The following is a 25,742-nucleotide window of genomic DNA, read 5'->3' as shown; positions in this document are numbered from 1 at the left end:
GGGGCGGGGGAGGAGGGGATGGCATACCTCATGGGTCGGGACAGGGTGAGGACAACCACAGGGATGAGCTGGGGGTAGGGGGAGGAGGGGATGGGATGGGATAGCTCATGGGTCGGGACAGGGTGGGGGGAGTCACAGGGATGAGCCTGTGTAAACAGAACACGCATAAAACATTTCAACAAAATGAAGGGGGACTCTGAAGGTGAGGGAAGTCTGAAGGGGGACTCTGAGGGTCCATTTAACAGACTGAGCCACAGCAATGCGTGGCCGTTAGTTAACTAGGCTGTTAGCTAGTTAAGGAATAAGAATAAGAAGAATTCAAATTAAAACCAGTAACAATTAATTGCACATTTAGTCAATACCCAGTTTAGCTTAATTCACCAAAAGCAATGAACTATATCCAGTGACACCAGCTTTTCAAAGTCCGATAGTCATGTACACCTCCAATGTCCCATTCTGCCACCCCCTTACCTCTTAACTCACCACTAGGCAATTCCCCCCCCCCCCGGTGTTGCTACTACCCACTTTGGGGACCACTGAACTAGACTCCTTGAATATGCAAAATATCCTTGGAAGTTTTCCTGGAGAATCCCCCCCCCCAACACACATGCACTTTCCAATTTTGCAAAGGTTTTGCACTAGCTGAGCAGCAAGGTGTCAAGCGGTCTATGTGGGAGTAACCAGATGAAATCTACAGCTTGTGTTCTTCAGGAGGTCAGATTCTACGTTCCTCATGGTTCCCCCCTGGCCTTGCAGCCTGTGAATTATCGAGGTATTAGGGGCTGCGAAACAGAGGCCCAGGGAGTTCAAACGGCTTGCCTGAGCTCCTACCACGAGTCAACGAGAGCTTTGGGAACAGCCTATGTGCATCCTGGCCTCTCTGTTTCCCCCGCTTGTTCCCAAGCAACTTCGGCATGACACAGAAGGCCGCGCTTATTATTCCGGGGGCCTTTGGCACGGCTAACGTGCCCTCGTGAAAAATGCGGTGGAATTAAAGGCCTAATGATCTACGCGCCCAGGTATTTCCCGGGAACGAATGACCAGCTGGGAGGATCTGATAGACGAAGGAGCACACATGGACCATTAACCCCAGCCGGTCATTACTCCCTGGGATATATCCCACGCTGCACCAGGGTCATCATTGCTATCGCAGAATGGATATAAAAATAAATCTAAGCATTTCTCTCTCTCTTTTTGCGGGGGGGGGGGAATGGGCTCTGCAATTTCAGTGGGGAACATAAGATACAAAGCCCGACTGGGGCCCGAGCGCCCTGTTCATAAATCCCACGCAGACATTGTTCCTATCAACCACAACCAGAGACAACACAAATTAGGAAGGGGAGCATAATAACGGGAACTACGAGAGGCACCAATTCCATGATGACTGCAGGAAGGATGGGGTTGAAAGGAGGCGAGGAAGGATGGAAGGCGGTAAAACAGTAAGACAGTAGAGAAGGGAAGGGGTTTTTCCCCCTGTGCTAAAACAATGGATCTGATTTTCCCTCAGGTTGAAACAGTGTTAGGAGAAGACCTTGGGGCTGATCGAGCACAGGCAAAGTCCAAGGAGAGCCAGTGAGGAATGAATCAGAGGGTTCAACAGGTCAGGGAATTAAGACAGGCATCATTGAATGCAAATGACAAGGTGCCTTCAGGGAGATTGGCCACTTGAAGCAGGAGTTGGGAATTTAGAGCAAGGAAAGGGAATAACGTTTTTTGGAACAAAATCTGACACACACACGCCACAATTTCCTAAATCAATTTCCCCATGGAAATGAAGGCAGATTTCCTGCTGGTTTCTTGGGGGCAGCAGAGGTGGGGGGCAGACAGAAATCTCTCTCTGCAGGCTGCCACTGTCCTGACTTCCTTGGGAACAATGTCACATCATGCTGCAGCACATCACTCCCAAGACCTTCTGGGACATGTGACTGTCAAGAGAGCAGCACCGGACATGCTCTTTTGGGCAGCAACTTGCTTTGCACCCAACTCACCCAATGAACAGTAATAAAAGAGCTGAAATTTTTGAATCAGAACCAAACGTGATGCCAGTATCACCCTTCTCCTCTTAACAAGTCGTCACCTATAAGGAAGCCTCCCAGTACCTGTGGTAAGCCCACCACTTATGACAGCTACTACAGGCAGCCATGCCTAGAAAGCTACCTTCATCCACACTCCCAACAGTATGTTCTGAAAGTATTCAAGTTCTGGCTTTGGAGAGTCTCAAGGTGATGGAAGTTTCATGGCTCTGGGACAGCCACCTTCTTGGTCCATAGACACAGCTGTTCAAAAGTCAGTACTGGAGAATGACCACCTTAAAAGTAGTAACTCCCAGGGCAAAAGGATGGGTGGAAGAGGTGAGGATCAGAACACAGTTAAACGTAGCAATGCACAATTCTTAACAACTAATATATGAGTTAAAGCATGCAAATGAGCAAATGGTCAGTTCTAATCTTGTGCGTTCTACCCCATATTTGGTATATATTTTATGTAAACCGCTTAGAGAGATATATAGTTTGATAAAGTGGTTTATAGTTTTTTCTAAGAAATATAATATTCAGAATAATGGTTTACATGGGCACAGATAACTTATTATTGTGATGGCATCAGCAATCTTAACAAATCCCAAGGTTCAGAAATCCCGTCATTTTTGCCCTTTTGCTGATTAGGCTGATGTAATCTTTGGCTTTTCTTCTGTTTCTCCATTTCCTTGGCCAATATGATGTCTGCAGCCAGGAGACTGCCACAGCTCCTAGCCTGACTTATGAGTCTCCCTTTCCCCCCCACCCCGAAAGAAACAGCATCCAACAGATGCATTCCTGCACCTGAGAAACATTCCTTTTGTGCTTCTGAAACATCAACGAAAAGGTGGGCAGAAATTAATTACAGCCGTGGTTTCCAGGAAATTAGAACTCCGTTCTTTTCAAAGACAGAGGAGACAATGGAGACAATTGTAAAGGGGAGGGGAATTCTGGCCTCTGAGACATATTAAAGAATAGCAAATGGTAAAGAGTGAGGCTGCACTCTTTAATGAGCTTGAATCCTTGGCTCACTGAAAGGGTGGCTGAGGGATCACTGAACACTGCAAACCACCGTCTCCTCGGGAGAAGAGGGGAGGTCCGAGGGTGGGATCCTTCCAGTGTGGCGATGGAAAATTGTGCCATTGCTGACCAACCACTGGTTCTCCACACATGGTGGGGTCAGGAATGGGGTATTCCAGGGAGATGGATTCGGAGCTTCCTTGTTCCTTAGACACACCCAGCAGTGGCTCACCTAGGTGGGGAGAGCAGAGCCACTGTGCTAGCCTCCTGGTGGGTGGGTCACTTTTGCTTTCCAGGAAAGGGAGGAGAGAGGCAGTGGGGAGGTTGGCGTGGTGCTAATGCACCAGCAGAGCCAATCCAATGCTTCTGCCCAGGCATTTGGTACCACGCCAACCTTCCTGTTGCTCCTCCTCTCCCTCCCCCAAAAAGGTCTTGAACTATCCAAAAGCCCTGCCACTCAACAGCAACCAGGAGATAAAGGCAGGACAGTTTTGTCTCATTTTTTGCTATGCCACCTCCAGGCCGGTGCAGTAGGGATGCCTAGATCAGGCCCAGGGCTAGCCCAGCGCTGCTGTTTCCTCCTCCCACAGAAATACCCCATTTAGTGGGCATACTGTTGGAGGTAGATTCCCCCTCACCCACACTTTTGGTGGACAGAGCAGAGACCTCCATGGTGGTTAAGGCTTCTCACAAATGAAATATGGTGTCTCAAAAACATGCTAGGCTACAGCTGTTGATCTGCTTAGGCATCAATGCCACACCCTGGTCCAATCTCTTGGAGATCTGTTGGCTGTTCTCTAATCCTGCCCTGCCTTCAGTTATCTGGTGATGATTTCTCCTCTGGCTCTCTTTGTTCTTGGGCGGAAGACCCTATGGACTGCCCCAACTGTATGCAGGTATTCCCAAGAAAAATAATGCCATCATCTGTGATGCCCCGGGCAGCCAGCAAGTTGGGTTGGTGCCTACTATTGTTTCTTCCAAGAAATGCCTTCACTATTTTGCTTAGAAGATCCACTTCAGCAAAGCTCAAGAAAACAACACCATAAAAGCGACATTTGCTTTATTTAATTTATTTTCTTTCCTTCTGGAAAAGGCTCTTTACTGCAGGCTATTTGCAAGCTGTCAGGAAGTCTTGATGGCGCGTGTACACTTGCGTTTTCTCAAAACAGTAACTGGGAGCACATTGGCAGGGTCAAAGGCCATGCGCAAACACAGGACAACAAGACCGGCACAAAATGTTCTGCCCCAAATGATCAGCTGGTTCAGATTAAAAGACCGCCCTGCTTTGGGAATGAACATTACCTTTAACACGGTCACAATCACATTACAATGCAATGGCTTTTTGTGCTGATTTTGTTTTGCCTCTGTTTCTGATGATAAAATAAAAATAAAAATTGTTGCCAACAGAACACACACACACACACTCTGGCTGGAGTGCTAAATCTGGGCATTGAGCCATCTTCATCCCCTTAGCTTGCTGGATGCTATCCAAGGCTTTCTTTTGATTTTAAGGGCAGGGTTTTCATGGAAGAGCATTAGATGAAACATAAACCTAACTGCCACAGCTCTGTGATCAGAGGTATTCACCTACTCACTGCTCCTTGGTTAACAAGGCTTATGAGCAGCATTGTCCAGCGGAAGGAGGGAACAGGAGTAGTTGAAGATTACATAGCAAAGGCTTCCTATGTTCTCATACAGGTCTGCAAGTGGGCTCTTTTGATCTCTTTTGCCCAGCTGATGGGTAATAATTATAGCCTTTGCAAGATTGGCTTCCTCTAAAGGACAGAGCAAGGTCTGCCCGGGACATCAGGCACACCTGGCTGTCGGGAGGGGGGGGGGCAGAATTCCCAAGGGCTCTAAGCCAGGGGTCTAAGCTTTTAGCAAATCAGAGAAACTGTTCTGGGCGCCCATGCACCACACCTCTTCCCCCTGTCCCAGCTATAACCCCCCTGAAATTGTCTTGTGCCATTATTAGACTTGGGGGGGGGGGTTCCATTGTCTAAAGAAGGTCTCTTTCAAGCCTAATTTCAGCAGGGGAATGGGACCCTGTGGGCATCAGGGAAGGCCCCTGCAGACATGTGTGCCCTTGGGCAGTGGTCCTCAACCTTGGGCCTCCAGATGTTTTGAGACTACAATTCCCATCATCCCTGACCACTGGTCCTACTAGCTAGGGATCATGGGAGTTGTAGGCCAAAAACATCTGGAGGCCCAAGGTTGAGGACCCCGCCCTTGGGCACCACAATGGCAACTCATGCTCAGAGCCAGGCTACACCAAACTGGTGCCCTCCAGATGTTGTTGGACTACAGCACCCATCATCCCCAGTCAACACATCCATGCTGGCAAGGAATGATGAGAACTATAGTTCAGGCATCCCCAAACTTCGGCCCTCCAGATGTTTTGGACTACAATTCCCATCTTCCCCGACCACTGGTCCTGTTAGCTAGGGATCATGGGAGTTGTAGGCCAAAACATCTGGAGGGCTGCAGTTTGGGGATGCCTGCTATAGTTCAACAACAGCCATGCTGGCTGGGGGTGATGGGAGTTGTGGTTCAACAACACCTGGAGGAAACCTGGTTGGCAAAGGCTTTTCTAAGGTAATCCTTTATGGATCCTCCAGAACTTGTCTTGAGACAACTGAATCTGAGGTGTGAAGACTGCTTGAGAGAGAGGTTTGGAAGTGATTCTTTACTCTGTCATAACAGTTAGCACACGCTGCAGCTTCTTCTTGTTAAAGGAAGAGAGATAGGCAGAAACAGGAGAGACAGAAAGTGGGGGAAGCAGAGTCTGCTACCGGTAGGAGTCTGCTAAGATCTACCCACTGGCAACTTGAGCTCAGGGCTCAGATTAACCCTTTCATGCACACAAGTATGTGTCAGCAACTGTATATTACTGCAAAAAACAACTGTGCCTTTCCTCCCGTCCCCCCCCCCCCAGATTGCAGCTCCACATTCTGTACAAATGAAGAGAAATTAAAGTAGTCATTTTATATAAAGTGCTTATTTGGGGTCTGAGCTGAAACTACTAGGAATTTGATATTTTTGTTTCTAAAGCTCCTTCTAAACTGTTTTAAGAATTTCAGGCCTCCCCTGGAGAGAATGTTCTATGAAATAGCCTGCACAGTGCCATGAATTTTGGATCCAGGAAAGACTCTGGATATGGCTCAGTAGCTAATAGGAAGCCAGTAGTTATTTCAACACAGGTGTGATATGTGCTGAGCACCCTGGCTGCTGCATCCTGTACCACCACCAGCTTCCAGATTAGTCTCAAAGGTAGCCCCACATAGAGAGTGCTACCGTAACCCAGTCGTGAGGCCATCAATGTATGAATCACATTGGCCAAACTATCCCTATCCCAAGCAAAACTGGAATTTGTTTTCACCACAGAGGCTATTTCAGCTTTTGGGGGCATAATGCACCCAGAAGCATCCCCAAGCTACATACATACCTGTTCCTTCAGAGGGAGGGCAATCACATCCAGAACAGGCAAGCTCCCCAGTGCTCAGATGCAGAGACCTCTCATCCGCAGAGTCTCTATCTTATTTAGTCTCAGTTTCTTGGCCGTCATCCAACCAATCACACCATCCAGGCATCGGTTTTAGGTCATGTTATGGCCTCTCCTGATTCACATGTAACAGAAAGAAAACTGGAGGTCATCAACATACTGCTGACATCTTGACTGCTCCCAACAGCTTCCTATCAATATTAAATAGCATTAGAGACAAGATAGTACCCACACCACAACTTCAAGGACACTGTGACAAGCATAGCTGCCAAGTCTCCCGTATTCCCTGGGAAATTCCCGTTTTTCCAGCTGTTCCTAGCTGAAAAAATGGATTATATTTCCCCCGGGTTATTCTGGCGCGGTGGCCATTTTGGAACTGGGCGGAGCATGCTCAGAAGCGACTTTTGGTGCTGCTCTGCCCAGTTCCAAAATGGCTGCAGTGCGACTTCTGGTGCGGCGGCCATTTTGGAACTGGGCAAAGCAGCATCAAAAGTCACTTCTGAGCATGCTCCACCCAGTTCCAAAATGGCAGCAGCGCTACTTCCGGTCTGCTACTTCCGCCCGGTCCCTTATTTCTCCAACAGCAACTTGGCAGGTATGGACAAGGTGTACATGCCAAATGTCCCTCATCTACACAAGCCCTGTCTGGCTCAGTTCGTAGCGGAGTACATGTTTTTCATGCAGAAGGTCCCATTTGACATTTCCAGTAGAAAAGGTCAGGAAGCATGTGATGGGACAGGAACCTCTGTCGATCCAACACCCTGGGGAGCCCCCGCCAGTCAATTTAGGCAGTATTCAACTAGATGGGCCAGCAGCGTGACCAGATTTAAGGCAGCATACTATGCTTGACTCTCCATGATCCAAATGCATAGCGCAATGGCATGCAACCCCAATACTGAACCGTTGCTCCGGCACCACGGACTTGGATGGCTGTGAGCGGCAGCGCCATCTGCTGCCGTGTGCCATATCAACAATCAGTTGCACAGCTAACAGGGGAGAACTATAGCAAGTGATGGGAGGGCTTCCTCCAAATTTTAGCAGCCGCAACCCATCTTGACAATATTTGCTATGCATATGAATACCAGTTGAATGGAATTGCTTGCGGAGAGGGCATAGGTCCAGCTCATGGCTTGCCCATAGGCATTTGGTTAGCCACTGGGAGAACAGGCGCTTGCACTTAAGTATCCAAACTCAAAAGTAAACAAAAGAATACTTTATTTCATTGCATCAACCATTTATCCATGGTGCTACCCTTTGCAGTATGGCTAGGAGCGCCATTTAAGAAGGTTTGGGGGGGGCAATCATCCCCTCCCTGTGTTTCAGATGACATGAAATCTATTATTTTTCAGGAGTCCCTGTATTTCTAGCCACTATGTGGTCTAAAAAACAGCAACAACCAATCCCCTTAAAAGGTAGCTTTCCTCACCTTTGGAGCACCACATGTTGTCGGACTACAACTCCCATCATCCTTAGCTACCAGGACCAGTGGTCAGGGATGATGGGAGCTGTAGTCCAACAACATAAGGTTGAGAAAGGCTGTTTTAAGGAAAACAATAATAAAATGAGCATCTGTTAACAAGTCTGTGCGCAACTGATATCTGCCCAACACGCAAGATCCCAACTGTTTGAAAAGTAAGACCAAGGGATCCTATGAAACTGATGATTAGGATAAGCTCTGGTGGGCCCTGGCATTTTCATGTCAGCCCAGATATGCTGCCTTCTCCCATCATCTGCCATTCTCTGAGCGGTCATGGGGTGTGGGGGCTAGACTTCAGCCCTTAGGTCTAGTTCTACCTGCTTTTGGCTTCCTTGCTTTGGCCACCATGTTCTTTTTGTGTTACTCCAGATGAAGAGTGTTAATAACAGCTGCTACATGCAGATACAGGGACCCAGGTGGCGCTGTGGTTAAACCACTAAGCCTAGGGCTTGCTGATCAGAAGGTCGGCAGTTCGAATCCCTGTGACGGGGTGAGCTCCCGTTGCTTGGTCCCAGCTCCTGCCAACCTAGCAGTTCGAAAGCACGTCAAAATGCAAGTAGATAAATAGGAACCGCTACAGCGGGAAGGTAAACGGCGTTTCCATGTGCTGCTCTGGTTTGCCAGAAGCGGCTTTGTCATGCTGGCCACATGACCTGGAAGCTATACGCCGGCTCCCTCGGCCAATAATGCGAGATGAGCGCGCAACCCCAGAGTCGGTCACGACTGGACCTAATGGTCAGGGGTCCCTTTACCTTTACCTTTACATGCAGATACGGCACCAGAAATGCCCCCCCCCCTCCAAAAGCAGGAAAAGAAGAGAAAAAAGACTCATCGTCGTCATCATCAACAAGAGGTGAATTTCAAACTGATAACGGAGAATTTATTACCAAAAAAAGTGTATTGCTCAAAACGTGCTACAATAAAATGTCTTTCTCGAGGGCAACTGTAAATATCAATATATGCATAATAGTCCTTTATTTGATACACGCTGAACTTTGCTTTTTTATGAATGATTTCCTTGAGTGATGATGTTGTTTGTACATTAATTTTATGATGCGTTTATTGGTATTTACAGTCACCCTTCGGGAAGACATTTAGTCGAAACGGGTCAGGCGGTGCACTTCAATATAATAAATCCTCCATCCACCAACAGTTTGAGCTTCATGGCCATTTTCTACCATGTAAAGATCACATGGTGGCTGCGGCAGAAGAAGGAAGAGCAACCATCAGAGGGAGCTGGGAAAGGCATGGCAGGGGGGCAATATTGGTGGGAGACAGAAGCTTAGGGACCTAAGGGTCTGTGGAATCAGATCAAAGACCCACCTAGTCCAGTACTGCTCCCAGATTGGCCAACAAAATGCCTTCTGGAAGCCTGCAAGATGGACCTGAGTGCAACAGTATTGAAGCTCATAATAGATGCTGATCAAAATTGACCTGGGCCGAGTTCTCTAATTAAAGATGTTGCCTTCATGTCCAGATTCTATACTTCCCAGAGCAACAGGCCTGCAGCAAACAGATCCTGGAGGGGCATTTTCTAGGTTCATGAAGTACGGCACAAAACGCTTCCTACAGCATCAAGAGCTGGAATAACTTTTACTGACATTTGTTAAGGACTGGAAATTTCTCATGGACTTTTAACGTGAAAGAGAAAATGAACTGGTAATATCGGGATTTGAAGATTGAAATAATACTGGTTTACAGACGATGGAATGGTTGGATTTTAAGGAATGACTATTATATGCAGCTGCAGAAGAGAGAGCTGGAAGTCCTTTTACTCTCTTCGATTTTTCTTTAGTATTCCCGCCGCCCCCTCCATGGCATTGTCTCTTTTGCATTTACTATGAAACAATATTGATAGTTCTTGCCTGAAGTGCTTTAAATACAATGCACATAATCTAGCCAAAGTTAAATCGAGCAAGTGCTGCTGATTTCAGTGGGAGAAGCTGAAACATTTGTTTCACTCTTCCATTGAACTCAGTAAACCTTGATGGCTTAAGACTTAGCTGGGAGTAAATCCTGCTGAACTCAACAGGACTTACTTCCGAGTAGACTAGCACAGCATTGCCCTGCACAATGGTTAACTTTGGCCGATTCCTTGAAAAATGTGTCTACTCTTGATTTTTCCTTCCTCGCCACACACCCCTCTTCTCCACAAAAGAAAAAAAAACTTTCAGCAAAAATAATAGGCTTCGTGTTTAACTCAGAATCAAAATTGCTTTATTTCCATTTATACTGTATACTCAAAGCACTGATCACAAAGCCCAATCAAGATGGCAGCTATTCCCTTCCTCCCACTCTTGCAACAACACAAGCCACAATGCAGCTACTTTAGTCTGACTAAAATCAATCTTGCTACAGCTCAGCTTAAATTCAAGTCCTTCAACCTAACCCAATTACAGACTGGATTGTCCGTGAACTTTGGGGGGGGGGAGGCATAAATGACCTAGCATTTTGGATTAAAATTTCGTTGGTGGGAGAAATGTCAAGTCTGTTGCAAAACAGAGTGGACCATAGGTTTGTTTCGAGGGCAATCAATGCAAAAAAATAATGGTGTTTCCTCCTAACACATTCTGTTGAATGTGGCCAGCTTCCCCCCCCCTCCTCTCTTTTTTAAACCGAATGCACATTCTGGTTGCAATAGCTAGCACAAAGCTTGCTCTCAGATCTGCACAGCTGTGTCATGTGTGCATGTATCAAGGTTGGCTCACGGTACCCATGCTGGCAATTTCACTCTAGGGACAGTGGCATGATAGATGAGCTCTTGCCTGCCCCATCTGTCTACCTCCTTTATACAGCTGTGAGCCAGGGAGCCTTCGCTCCAACTGCTACAGCCTCTCCAGGAAACAGGGATGAGCCTCCCAGCAGAATAGAACACGTGCAAAAGGGGGGGGGCGTGCACGAACACACATACACACAATCAGTGTTCAAGGGCCAGCACTCGTAAACGGAAGATGGGGGGGGGGAGGCCGTCCCACCAGGTGCAGCATCAATTCTGTGCACCCCCACCCCACCCCCAAGGATACTCTTGACAGGATGCCAGTTTGCTTTCTCTCTCCTGTGCCTTTAAAAGCTGCATGGCAAAGCACAATCCAGAAGGTGAAGCTCCCTACCTCTCCTCGCTGCATCTCCATGCTGGGAGATGCTTCACCTGCCGGATTTTTGCCTGTACACACAGCTGATCAAAAGGAGCAAAAACATAATAATTGGCAGGATAGTTGAGACACAGGGCCAAGCCCACTTGCGTTTCAAACTCTCCCTGCCCTCTCTGATGTTCCTTCTGTGCAAGTACCCAGACAGCAAGCTCATCTCCTAACAGGGTCCCTTTTCTGACTCCCTCCCTCCCCTATCCTATGCTGCCTCCACTCTCCATTCATCAGCCCCCCCCCCACCCTCCACGATTCCTCCTGACAAAAGGAAGCGCTTGTTCCCACAACACATAATTAACTTTTTCGCCACCGCGAGAGGTGGCGACGGCGGCTAGCTTAGATGGCTCCGGGAAAACATTAAACAAAATGAATGGACGATAGGTTTATAATTGGATATTAACCATGTACAGTGAAAGTACATGAGGCAGAAAGAGCAGGACCACCACCACCTCTTGCGGGGACTGGTGAGGGCTGATGCTGAAAATGGGAATTCGACTGACTTTGGCGTGGCTGAGCAAAGGCCTGCTTCTGGCCTTCAGGACCCTTCTCAGCAACCACAGCCTTGGTCCCAAACACCCCAACAGTGCAATCCAATGCAGGTCTGCTCAGAAAATGCCATCGAGATCAGTGGGTATACTCCCAGGTAAATGAGTGTTGGATTGCAGCCTGGCCTTGCTCTGTCTGTGCATCCCCATTGCCATTCAAATGACTGATCCACCGCTTAACCTGCCACTCTTTGACCTCACTCCATCCCATAGCTGCCAAGTCTCCCGTTTTCCCCAGGAAACCCCCGTTTTTACTTACCTTTTCCCGGTGGTCCCCTGTATCACTTCGTCTCCCATTTTTCTCCATTATTTTCTCCTGCCGGCGGCCTTTCTTTCCCTTTCTGATTTGCCCTTCTATGGGCACCAAAAATGGCCGCCGCCGACTTCAAAAGTCACATCTACGCATGACCGGAAGTGCGTAGATATGACTTCCGGTGTCGGCGGCGGCTATTTTGGTGCCCATAGATGGGCGGGGCGACACCGGAAGTTGCGTCGACGCACTTCCAGTCATGCGTAGAAGCTACTTTTGAAGCCAGCGGTGGCCATTTCTGGTGCCCATAGAAGGGCAAAGCGACACCGGAAGTTACATCGACGCAACTTCCGATGTCACACGGCTTCTGGTCCCGGATTCTGCAGTCCGGGACTTGGAAGGTAAGCTCCATCTCTGTCTTCTCTTTCTAATGCAGACTGCAGCAATGCAGGGTCTATATTATGTACAGTGCCCAACACATTGCTGGCACTAAAAACAATTTCATTGCGCTCCTATAGGAGGTCAAAGAGAACAACAATTACCAGACCTTTAGAAGGCATCTCAATGCAGCCCTGTTTAGGGAAGCTTTTAATGTGTGATGGATTTCTGTATTTTAATGTTTGATGGATTTCTGTATTTTAGAATTTCTGTTTTGTTGGAAGCCGCCCAGAGTGGCTGGGGGAACCGGCCAGATGGGCGGGGTATAAATAATAAATTATTATTATTATTATTATTATTATTATTATTATTATTATTATTATTACAAACAGGTAACAGCAGACAGATAACACTAATGATCATTACCAACAGTAATCTTTCCAAAATCACACATACACTATTTACACAATATATACACAAAATCAAACATGCACATGCGCACAGAGATATCCATCAGTGTACATGATGTTTTACTGAAGCAGTGAGAGTCACATACAGATTCCCATCCTGCGGAGCCTACAGCTGATATTTAAAGAGGTTGGAGGAGACAACAGAGGAGGGAGAGGGAGAGGTAATAAAGCAGTAGGAGGAGTGGTAGCCGGGTGAATGTGGGAAAAAGCAGCTGTGTGTACTTAACATATGTGACCTTTGTACTCCTCAAAACAACCTTATAAAATAGGTCAGTATCACTATTCCTGTGGCACAGGAGGAGATGGTCGACTGAGCCTGTGGCTGTGTACCCACAACAGTTTATTCTGGAATCAACGGAAACTGGGTACTTGGGGTTTTTCTTACACAGTCCACACACAACTTAGATCTACTGCATATTTTTTTTGCCCCTGGAAAGTGATTCTGGAGAAACTGTTTCCATTCCAGAAATAAAAGCTCATTGTAGGTTCAATCTGCATTACCCTACAGTGCGCTCATTTGAAAATAGATGAAAACAGCTGTAAGTGGTCCTGACAATGGGATGTGTGTGTATCCACATTTGCCCAATAATATGGTGGGCATGTGTATGCCCAGAACGCAGCCACCACTTCCTTCTTTATTCACTGGGGCATCTGCAGGGAGGAAATGGCATAGGTAACCTAGTCAAAGGGTGGGTTCTCAAATGCACATCAAGTAACCACAGCCACCTTTGTGAATGGCAAGATCCAGATTGAGGTCTAGATTGATAGCAGCATGTTGAGGATGAATTCCAGCAATTCCAGATGGAGAAAAATTATTTCCGCACTACAAATGAGTTAGTACGTATGCAGTCTTAGCTGCTATATGTACTAAAGTGGGCGCACTTCAGGCCTGCAAGATCGACTTTTCTTTCTGCTAGAACTGTAAGATCCAAAACTGGAGCCAAGTTTGAGGGGGGGGGCTACAGACCAGCGGTGGAGCTAGCCGCTCGGGTGCCGAGTGTGGCGCATGCGTCCTGCAGCTGGGGGTGGGGCAAGCCGCCCATGGGGGCAGGGTGCACATCTGCCGCCTCCTCCTCAGCTGTAGGGCAGCTGAGGGAGAGGTGGAGGGCAGACGCAAGCCCCATGCTGCCGTTTCAGGCAGTGCGGAGCCTGCAAGCACCCAAGCCACCACGTCACTCCCAGGAGGGACACATGGCTCAGGCATGCTGCAGATCCCGTGGTATGTGCCGGCCCCCGGGGTGTGGTGCACAGTGCCAGCCGCGTTTCGTTAAATTTGTTGACTGAACTTAAAAGTTTTGTGAGCCCGTTTATTATTATTATTTTTTAAAACTCATATTTTTGTCATTTTGTCACCCCCCCCTTCACAGATGACACTCGGGCCGGCCCACACCCCCTTCCTCCGCCACTGCTACAGACTCAAGGAATATGGTACCTCTGAACACATGCTCAGTCCAGAAATAGCACTGGAATAGGTGTTCAGTACCAGAAACTGAGCTCACAAGGCTTCCTCGCATAATACCTATTCCGGTTCCCCACCATCATCAAGCCTTCTTAGTTTCAGCAGCCACATTTGGAAAAGAAGAAAGGATTTTTCTTTTGTAGATGCAGCTGTTGTTAAACACCTGGGAGTCAAACCATGATGTGAAGGTGGCTTCAAAATATAGCCGAGAGCACACTGGATGCAGTGGAAGAGGTAATACGAACATGCCCATTTTCTCATTTTCTCAACTTCAGCATTTGTATCATTTCACACAAGTAATAAAAAATAAGCTATCTACTCATCCTGAGACACAGGGTGTAGTGTATTAAACTCAATTTGTTACAGAATGTAGTAAGAAAATTTTGTTGTTTAGTCGTTTAGTCGTGTCCGACTCTTCGTGACCCCATGGACCAGAGCACGCCAGGCACTCCTGTCTTGCACTGCCTCCCGCAGTTTGGTCAAACTCATGTTCGTAGCTTCGAGAACACTGTCCAACTATCTTGTCCTCTGTCGTCCCCTTCTCCTAGTGCCCTCAATCTTTCCCAACATCAGGGTCTTTTCCAAGGATTCTTCTCTTCTCATGAGGTGGCCAAAGTATTGGAGCCTCAGCTTCAGGATCTGTCCTTCCAGTGAGCACTCAGGGCTGATTTCCTTAAGAATGGATAGGTTTGATCTTCTTGCAGTCCATGGGACTCTCAAGAGTCTCCTCCAGCACCATAATTCAAAAGCATCAACTCTTCGGCGATCAGCCTTCTTTATGGTCCAGCTCTCACTTCCATACATCACTACTGGGAAAACCATAGCTTTAACTATACGGACCTTTGTCGGCAAGGTGATGTCTCTGCTTTTTAAGATGCTGTCTAGGTTTGTCATTGCTTTTCTCCCAAGAAAAGAAAAGAAAAGAATAAGTGCTAAAGTGCACTTTACTTCAAAAGGAAACAGTAAAGCGAGATATTTGGTAACCCTGGATAATTTTGTAAGGCTACTGGTTGTGATTAACAATTTAGTCCAAAGAAGGCTGAGCCTCTGTCACCAACAGAGAATAGCCTTCCGAGAAAGATTTTTTGCAGTACAGCACCACTGAACCATCTCAGCTTCATAACTTAACAACAGGAGAGCGTTTCCTAGACTTGCGAGGAGATTCAGACAATTCAAAGAGTTTGTGCAAAGTCTCCTGTGTCTCTCGAAAGGAAACACACCTCTGAGAGTCTTTCTGCCTAGAGGGACTTACCAAACAATGGGGGGAAAGACAGGGATTTCATAAAAAGAGGGTCTCCTCCTAAATCTCCTGCTGAAACAACTCTTCAATATTGAGCAAATGTCCTTTCATAAACGGCTGCTCATAAAATGCTTCCTCTCTTCACAATGTCCCTCTTACACAGCAGTCTCCAAATTCCAAAATGTGGATGTATTAATACATAGTTTTTTTATTCCAAATATTTATAAACTCTTTTTTTTTCTGACAACCATCCAAAGCAGGACAAAACATAAAATACAAGCAAAGGAAAAGACATAAAAGCCCGATAATCTTCAAAAGCTTGAAATCCAACATAAAGTTGATCAGCAGCTTCCAAATGCCTGGCAGGATAAATAAGCTTTTGCTTTTTTATAGTAAATACAGTATAAATAAAAAGAAACAGGATGTAACGATCTAATCTCTGTCAGTCCTTTGTCCCACATCTCAGTGTTTTCACCACCTCCCCAAAAAGCTGGAGTTCCGAAACTTATGGATCTGCAACTCTTATATGAACATTGCCTTGTTATTAAAGGTAAAGGTAAAGGGACCCCTGACCATTAGGTCCAGTAGTGACTGACTCTGGGGTTGCGCGCTCATCTCGCATTATTGGCCGAGGGAGCCGACGTATAGCTTCCAGGTCATGTGGCCAGGATGACAAAGCCGCTTCTGGCAAGCCAGAGCAGCACATGGAAACGCCGTTTACCTTCCCGCTGTAGTGGTTCCTATTTATCTACTTGCACTTTGACGTGCTTTCGAACTGCTAGGTTGGCAGGAGCTGGGACCAAGCAACGGGAGCTCACCCCGTCACAGGGATTCGAACCGCCGACCTTCTGATCAGCAAGCCCTAGGCTCAGTGGTTTAACCACAGCGCCACCTGGGTCCCTGCCTTGTTATTAGAAGATTCCAAAAAGTTTCCTTACACCTCCCCTTTCCCAATCCGGACCCATCTGGGAATGATTCACACATTACGTTTTTAGAGGTACACCCATGTGTTGTTTATAAAGCATAGACTTCAAATGCGATTGGAACAAGCGTGTGTTTGGGAATGGAGAGGTTCACTTTTCAGAGAGCCAGATCCCTGTGCAAACCGGCAAACCTAGTATTTATACTGCCTGCAGTATAAAGTGCAGGGAAAGTGCAGCTGGGCTTTAAAATGTTAATAATTATGATGAGCAAGTGATGATGAGGAAGTAATAAAATTGGTGCTTAATGTTGAGAGAGGGAGGGAGGGAGGGAGGGAGGGAGGGAGGGAGGGAGGGAGAGAGAGAGAGAGAGAGAGAGAGAGAGAGAGAGAGAGAGAGAGAGAGAGAGAGAGAGAGAGAGAGAGAGAATGCAATCTAACCCCTGGCTAAAAGGCAAACAGCTTTGTCTGCTTCTCTACCTCCGCATTGAGATGATCGTACTAATAACAGCAGCAGTGGGGGAGGCGAGGGGGCTTGACAGAGGAGATGGGAGAGAGGACTGGCAGTCAGAGGCGCCTGGCAGGCACAGGGCGCAGGTAGCGGAGGCTCCATCCATCACACCTTCATCTGACAGATGCTGGAATGAGAAGGGGGATCAGACGCTCCCTCTCGGCCAATCAGAAAGCGACTGGAAGCTGATAGGCTGCTGACAAAGTGGTACCCATAGGGATGCTGTGAAGATGACCTGCCAATGACCTTGTTCCAATCGCCAGCATCCTTCTGCCTGCTAGGCTGCATGGCATCCCTCCCACAACTGCCTCTGTTGCTTGGCTTATTATACCAATGGCAGAAGCCCGCCCTTAACAATTTGGCAGCCCTTCTGAAAGGACCTGCTCGCCTTGGGGTGGACTGCAGAGAATGCCCTGCTTATCATAATGGCTGCAGAGTCGGGGAAGACCACTAACTACCCCAGGAAATCAAGTGACACACCAATATTAAAGAGCCTGGAGAGGGTATTCCTGTGTCTGATTCATTTTATTCTACTTTATATGAAATATCTGATACTACAATCTGAAAGACACACACTCCTTTCTTCCTTCCGCTCCACCTGCACCCCACCAATGCTCCCACTACCCGGAGGATATATTGTTTATTTCACAAGCTTATATTCAGAATTAAGCACACTTGTGGTTTTTCTCCTTAATTCATGATTTAGATGTGACGGTTCTTGATAAATAAACAAATAAAAGCTCAGACTTTGATTCCCTGGTTTTAAGAGGAGGGGGGGAGATCTACTGAAAGCACCAATAATCCATACCCTCCAACATTTCTCCAATGAAAATAAGGATGTCCTATTCCATAATGATAATAATTTTATTATTTATACCCTGCCCATCTGACTGGGTTGCCTCAATCACTCTGGGTGGATTCCAACATATATATACTGTAAAAAACTTAATAAAACATGAAACATTTAAAAACTCCCCTATACGGGGCTGCCTTCAGATGTCTTCTGAAGGTTTTATAGATAGTTATCTCCTTGGCTTGGGGGTCGCAGAACTCCATACCCTCCAACATTTCTTTGATGAAAATGGGGGTGTCTTAAGGGAAAGCGGGACATTCCAGGATCAAAGCAGAAACCAAGACAGCTTCTGTAAATCCGGGACTGGAGGGACACTTGGAGAGACTGTTAATGTTGTAGGCCACTTCCTCCAAGTCCAAGCAAGCCTATTTAGCATCATTGCCATACTGTCTGTGGACATGTCTCCTCTTCAAAAGAACAACTTATAAAGGAAAAGGACCTGTGAGCAAGACACCACTACACAGCTAGAGTCTTGTTAGGCACTTAAAATTGTGGGATGGAACACTGGGGCAGACAAGTCACAACAGTTCCTAGAGTGTCCACTAACAGGAACTCACCTGGAGGGACACCTGACTACAGGTCAGTTCCTATTCCCTCAGACATGCAAATGAGTTGGATTAGACAAAAGCCCTAGCCTGCAATCTCTCTCTCTTAGCTACTTCCTCCTTCGATGGGGACACATCTCCAGAGAATCTCCAGTTAGCATGGTTCTCACTCTAGGCCTGCAGCCAAGAGTGAGACCAAATGGAGTCTTACTTTACCGTGTTTCCCCTTTTTTAATACGTAGTCAGAAAGTAAGCCATGGCAGGGTTTTTAACCATTTGAGAGCTATAAGACATACCCCGAAAATAAGCCATACTTCCGCACCAGCTAGCAGGACCCAGCATGCCGGCCGCGACAGGAGGAGGAAGCCTGCCGGGTCGGGTCAGTGCCCGGAAGCGGCGGTGGCTGCTTTAGTGCCAATAAAGCGTGCAGCAGTGCCGCACGGAGCACCAGCCAGCAGGACCCAGCTCCTGCAATGCCGGCCGCGGCAGGAGGAGGAAGCCTGCGGGGTCGGGTGGGTGCCCAGAAGCGGTGGCGACTGCAGCGCTGACAAAGCGTGAAGCAGCGCCGCACGAAGCACCAAGGGCACGAGCGGCAGGAGGAAAGAGAGAGAGGCTCGTTACTTGCGGCACTTTAAGAGAAGCAGCCAGAACCGATCTCCACATTCCGAGCCTCCCTTTTGCGCGTGCGGGCATGTTAAAGCCCCGATCACTTCACTCCCCACTTCTTCCTCGCCATCCCTCCCTTTCACGCGTTGCCTTGACCCCGCAGCCCCCCCTCCCTGGCCATCTTCCCCTAAGTGCAGCGCTGCTTCGTGAGCGCTGCAGCCGCACGCTCTCTGTGTGTGCTGCAGCCGCACGCTCTCTGTGTGTGCGCGCGTCTCTTTCTTTCTCTCCCTGTGCGTCCGTCTCTCTCTGTGTGTGCGTGTGCGCGCGCGTCTCTCTCTCTCTCCCCCGTGCGTCTCTCTCTCTGTGTGTGTGTTTGTGCGCGTCTCTTTCTTTCTCTCCCCGTGCATCCGTCTCTGTGTGTGTGTGTGTGCGCGCGCGTCTCTTTCTCTCTCTCCCCCGTGCGTCTCTCTGTGTGTGTGTGTGCGCGCGCGTCTCTTTCTTTCTCTCCCTGTGCGTCCGTCTCTCTGTGTGTGTGTGTGTGCGCGCGTCTCTTTCTCTCTCTCCCCCGTGCGTCTCTCTCTCTGTGTGCGCGCGTCTCTTTCTTTCTCTTCCTGTGCGTCCGTCTCTGTGTGTGTGTGTGTGTGTGCGCGCGCGCGTCTCTCTCTCTCCCCCCCGTGCGTCTCTCTGTGTGTGTGTTTGTGCGCGTCTCTTTCTTTCTCTCCCCGTGCGTCCGTCTCTCTCTGTGTGTGTGTGCCCGCGTCTCTTTCTCTCTCTCCCCCGTGCGTCTCTCTCTGTGTGTGTGTGCCCGCGTCTCTTTCTTTCTCTCCCTGTGCGTGTCTCTCTCTCAGTGTGTGTGTGTGTGTGTGTGTGTTTGCGCGCGCGCGTCTCCCCCCCCCACAGAGAAAAGGTTCCGCTTCGGCTCGTCATTCAGCCGCGCGCGCGCGCCAGGGGCATGGGCCCAAGCCTCGTCCCCCTCGCGCTTCCCTCACAAGCATCTCAGAGCGGGACGGGTCACGGCCTCCCTCCTCATTCCTCGGCCGGCGTGAGAGAGCCCGGGGAGCAGAAGGATCCCAGGTTTAACCCCCAGGTACCCCCAAGTTTGAAATTCTGGAGAGCTGCTGCCAGCCTGGTTGACAGTAAAACCTGGATAGCACAGTAGGCTAGAGTGTGGTGTTTATAATGTGCGCGGAAGAGAGCACCGAGTGTCCTGAGCCAGTGGGACCCAGTTGTACCAGCACTTAAAAAAAAAGACACCCCCTGAAAATAAGCCACCGTGTGTTTTTTTGAGGAAAAAAAGTTATAAGACGGTGTCTTAAAAAAGGGGAAACACGGTACTAAGTAGTCTCTAGATGTATATATACTTGTAACTTTTCTAAGCAAGCCTGCCTTTCTGAGATTATGCTGTAACTCAGGATGAAACTGTAAGTAAACTCTATCTTATTTTATAAACACTGTGTTGTGTATTTCTTTTAAGAGGGACAAAGGGGACCTTTGCCAGGAAGTGTAATATTGAACTATAAAGTGTAATATTGTTATAGAGATTCTAGCGAATCTAACGCACATGCTTTGCTGCGCACAAAAGGGGAATGTCACTCTGCTGATATTGGAAGCTTGCTAACACAAGCTTGGATAGGATCTATCTAATAATATATCCTAATCCACATCCCTAACATTCCCATAAAGGGTTATTACGGCCCAGGACTGCGTATTTTTGTGTATTTTTGAAGGATTGCTTTGGATTGTGATTTTTGAACTGAGTAGGATTTTTCAGTTAGAACTTCCTGGTGAGCACATGGTCTATTGTTCTCCAGTGTGCCTAGGGGATTAGCTACCCCTCCCCTCCCTCAGAGTTTACAGCACTGAGAACTCAGAGGCAGTGAAGATTATTTTGCATTTTGAGATATTTTTAGAGATTTTGATTTTGGAATTTTTGGCAAATTTTTGAATTTTGAGAAATTTTTAGAATTTTGAGATTCCAAGATGGCTTTTGCAGATTTTGATAGTGGAGTTAACCTAGGATTAATGGCTTTAGATGACCACAATTACGTATTTTGGAAACAACGCCTGATAGCATTTTTAGATGCAAGGAATGTTTTGGATGCCATTGAAAATCCTATGCCTACTGGTGAAACAGAAGAGGATTTAGCAAAGATAGCAACTTGGAAATGCATGAACAGCGAGGCCAGACACATAATTTTGAGTGGACTTCGCAATAAGCATCTAACGTCAATTAATAGCAGAGATGATGCAGCGCAAATCTTAAAGGATATTGAGCGCAAGTATGGAGCATCTACAAAGAATGAATCCCGCCCCTTTCCACCAAAAGGCGAAAAGAAGGGGGGTCATGGGCGTGCAATGATATTGCAAGAAAGAAATGTAGCTTTCCAGAGCTGTGAAGGAAAGCGCAATAAGTGGCTTCTGGACAGTGCAGCAAGCAGCCACTTCTGTTATAAAAGGGAATATTTCAATGAAATAGACAATAATAAACAGTCTGAGATTGAAATTGCTGATGGAAATGTTATAAAGTCAATAGGTGCAGGATCTTTGAACTTGAATTTCAAAGTGAACAATGAGTCTTTTGATACTACAGTGAGTAATGTTAAGTATGCACCAAAGCTGAACTGTAATCTAATAAGTGTGTCTAGTTTGGACAAGAAAGGTTTTGAAATTATATTTAAAAATGGACAATGCAATGTGATAAAAGATGGTGAAGTGTTTATTCAAGCCAAACTAATCAATGATGTGTATGAGATTGATATTTCAGAGAATGAGTCTGCAAGGGTTGCACAACCCAGCAGAAAGGATCAACCAGATCTGGAACTCTGGCACAAAAGGCTTGGACACAGGGATACCAACCTTATCCTGAAAATGCAGAAGGAAAATCTGGTAAAAGGTCTACAGGTAAAGAATTGCAGTACACCAATGCCAAACTGTACAACTTGCATAACTGAAAAGGCAGTCAAGCCTTCCTTCCCACGTTGTACAGAGAAGAGAAGCACAAAAGTCATGGACACTGTTCATACTGACCTATGTGGTCCGCTGAATGTACCTTCCCTAGGAAACAATAAGTACATTCTGATATTTATAGATGACTTCTCAAGATATTGTGTTGGATATTTTCTAGAGGAAAAGAGTCAGACACCGGAATTGTTCAAACTGTACTTAAACATGGTGAAGAACAAATTCCAGAGAGCTCCTTCCACCTTAATTTCGGATAATGGTGGAGAGTTTTGCTCACGGCAGATGAAGGCCATCATGGCACAAGAAGGCATAGCACATGTAACTACAGTTGCTTACACGCCTCAACAGAACTCCATTGCTGAGAGAAAGTTTAGGTCTATTATGGAGATGACAAGGTGCATGTTAAAAGAGGCCAACTTGTCACAGAAGCTATGGGGTGAAGCGGCGAATACGGCGATTTATTTGCAAAACAGATTGCCTACAAAGGGTGCAGAACGCACACCATTTGAACTTTGGCACGGGAGAGTCCCAAGTCTGCAGCACATACGTGTGTTTGGAAGTGTCTGTTATTACCACGTGCCCAAAGAGCGCAGACACAAGCTTGACTCCAGAGCAAAAGCAGGTATCCTGGTTGGATATGCTCCTGGAGGAAAGGGATATAGAGTTCTAGATCCAAAGAGTGGCAGAGTAGACCCATACCATGTGGTTCATTTTGATGAACAAGGAAAGTTTGATACAAAGAACACAGTTATTGACTGTTCTAGAGAGTCACCAGATGAAGAGTTTATAAGTTTTCCTTTAGCACAAGGAACTAATGTACCTTCTAGTGTCACAACACCCCCTACAGGCGACACCCCAGAAGACGCAGAGGTCCAGACCCCTGGCGGCACCAGAGACGAAGAGGAGGAGCTGTACGTGGACATGCCAGCGTTGGAGGAGGATGAGGATGCTGATGCGGTTGCACAACCAGAGGTCAGATGCTCATCCAGAACCAACAAGGGCGTTCCGCCACTACGACTGTCCTACTTTGCAGGGTCGGCGTCTCCACCAGAACCTTCCACTTGGGAAGAGGTAGAGCAGATGCCAGCCACCGAAGCCAGTCTCTGGAGGAAAGCCGCGCAGGAGGAGATTGACGCACTGCACAAGAACAAGACCTGGACACTCACAAAATTGCCTGCTGGTAAGAAAGCAATTGGGAGCAAATGGGTGTTCAAGGTTAAAAGGGGTTCAGAAGGGGAGGTGCAACGTTACAAAGCAAGACTAGTGGCACAAGGTTTTTCACAGCAATATGGCCACGACTATGACCAAGTCTTTGCACCGACAGTGAGATACAGTAGCGTAAGATTACTTTTAAGCATCGCAGCATCTAAAGGGATGGAGGTGAAACACATCGATATAGCTACTGCGTTTTTGCATGGGGAAATTTCTGAAGAAATTTACATGAAGCAGCCTAAAGGTTTTATAAAGCCAAATGAGGCACATTTGGTTTGCAAGCTTCAAAAGGGACTGTATGGTTTAAAACAAGCAGCCAGAGCCTGGAACTTGAAATTGCATGGAATGCTGGTGAAACTTGGGTACAAGCAAGGTGAAGCTGACAAGTGTTTGTACACTAAGCAGAGTAATGGACAATTTTCTTATATTCTTGCCTTCGTTGACGACCTTTTAATCGCAACGTCAAATGACAGGGATTATAAAAATGTAGTCCAGCACCTCAACAAGGAAGTGCAAGTGAAGGAATTAGGACCAGTTGAGTATTACCTCGGGATTCAAGTGGAAAGAGAACAGGATGGTTCATTTCTACTTAATCAGAAGCAAAAGATAATTGAACTGTTGGAGAGTATGCAATTGCAGGATGCAAAACCCGTCGACACCCCGATGGCTACAGACTTCTTAAAGAACCAAGAGGATTCGAAGCTGCTGCCAAACAACACAGAGTATCGTTCAGCAATTGGTAAACTTTTGTATTTAGTTACCACATGCAGACCTGATTTAGCCAATGCAGTAGGGATTCTCAGCAGGAAAGTGAGTAGTCCCACTGAGCATGATTGGGTTGGTGTGAAGAGGGTGGTTCGATATCTTAAGGGTACAATGGATTGTAAATTAAAGTTACCAGCTGTCAGTGACCCTAAGCTCATTGGGTACACTGATGCTGACTGGGCGGGTGATAATTCTGATTATAAATCCACAAGCGGGCATGTCTTTATGTATGGGGGCGGAGCTATCACATGGGGCAGTTATAAACAGAAATGTATAGCTTTATCGTCTACAGAATCGGAATATGTTGCGGCTACAGAAGCGTGCAGAGAGATTTCCTGGCTGGACCAACTCCTAACAGACTTTGGCGTGGAGAGAAAGGAACCTATAAGCCTGCTGGAGGACAACCAAAGCTGTCTAAAGCTGGCGCAGAATGAGAAGTTCCTAGCACGCTCAAAACACATTGGGGTCAGGTACCACTACGTTCGCCAGATGATACAAGATGGACTTGTCGAACTGTCGTACTGCTGCACATCGGAGATGACAGCAGACATCCTGACGAAACCCCTGCCAAGACAGAGTTTCCAGAACCTGCGTGTCAAGCTGGGACTCTTGGGTGGTTGAATAAAGTTGCTTATGTTTTGTTTTGTATGTAATGAATGTTGTGAATTGCCTGAGAAGGGGTTTGTGGGATGGAACACTGGGGCAGACAAGTCACAACAGTTCCTAGAGTGTCCACTAACAGGAACTCACCTGGAGGGACACCTGACTACAGGTCAGTTCCTATTCCCTCAGACATGCAAATGAGTTGGATTAGACAAAAGCCCTAGCCTGCAATCTCTCTCTCTCTTAGCTACTTCCTCCTTCGATGGGGACACATCTCCAGAGAATCTCCAGTTAGCATGGTTCTCACTCTAGGCCTGCAGCCAAGAGTGAGACCAAATGGAGTCTTACTTTACTAAGTAGTCTCTAGATGTATATATACTTGTAACTTTTCTAAGCAAGCCTGCCTTTCTGAGATTATGCTGTAACTCAGGATGAAACTGTAAGTAAACTCTATCTTATTTTATAAACACTGTGTTGTGTATTTCTTTTAAGAGGGACAAAGGGGACCTTTGCCAGGAAGTGTAATATTGAACTATAAAGTGTAATATTGTTATAGAGATTCTAGCGAATCTAACGCACATGCTTTGCTGCGCACAAAAGGGGAATGTCACTCTGCTGATATTGGAAGCTTGCTAACACAAGCTTGGATAGGATCTATCTAATAATATATCCTAATCCACATCCCTAACATTCCCATAAAAATGAATGAGTGGGGCCTGACCTGGCAGGGCTCTCCCCATGTTCTTGCAAATACTGCAAAATGTTGTGGAGCTGTGGGGAAGGGGCTGAGGCTGTGAAATTAAACTTTTACGGGTGCAATACTGACCACAGAAATCTGGCTTTCATGACAGCCCTTCATACAACGCTATTTCAAACATTCACAGTGATTCACACTCTGTAACCCTCAGAACAGCTATTCAAGGCCGGCCGGTATGATTTCCCCCATACAGTGGTACCTTGATTCTCAAACTTAATCCATTCCAGAAGTCGATTCCAAAACCAAAGCATTCCAAAACCAAGGTGCGCTTTCCCATAGAAAGTAATACAAAATGGATTAATCCGTTCCAGACTTTTAAAAACAACCCCTAAAGCAGCAATTTAACATGAATTTTAATATCTAATGAGACCATTGATCCATAAAATGAAAGCAAAAAACAATGTACTGTACTGCAGTTACACAATCAATCAATCAGTAGCTGAACTGGGTTCCACAGTGTCACAACAACAACAAAGAGTCACAAAAATGCAAAATAAATAGCAGAAAC

The 25,742-nt window shown here is 46.9% G+C and overlaps 1 protein-coding gene across 1 annotated transcript in view; it reads left to right on the top strand.

Moving 5' to 3' along the window:
• Positions 1-24,715: 24,715 nt before the first annotated feature.
• Positions 24,716-25,742, top strand: part of LOC118081524 (TBC1 domain family member 15-like) — a 176,055-nt gene continuing 175,028 nt past the window's right edge. The window contains exon 1 of the mRNA XM_088661301.1: positions 24,716-24,916. Coding sequence (XP_088517427.1) covers positions 24,909-24,916 — 8 coding nt within the window. The 5' untranslated portion in view covers positions 24,716-24,908. The remainder of the gene's footprint in view (positions 24,917-25,742) is intronic.

Source organism: Zootoca vivipara, chromosome 2, assembly GCF_965207765.1.
Source record: "Zootoca vivipara chromosome 2, rZooViv2.hap1.1, whole genome shotgun sequence".
Taxonomy (NCBI): domain Eukaryota; kingdom Metazoa; phylum Chordata; class Lepidosauria; order Squamata; family Lacertidae; genus Zootoca; species Zootoca vivipara.
The sequence above is the reverse complement of the archived record's forward strand: the minus strand, read 5'-3'. Positions and strand labels throughout refer to the sequence as shown.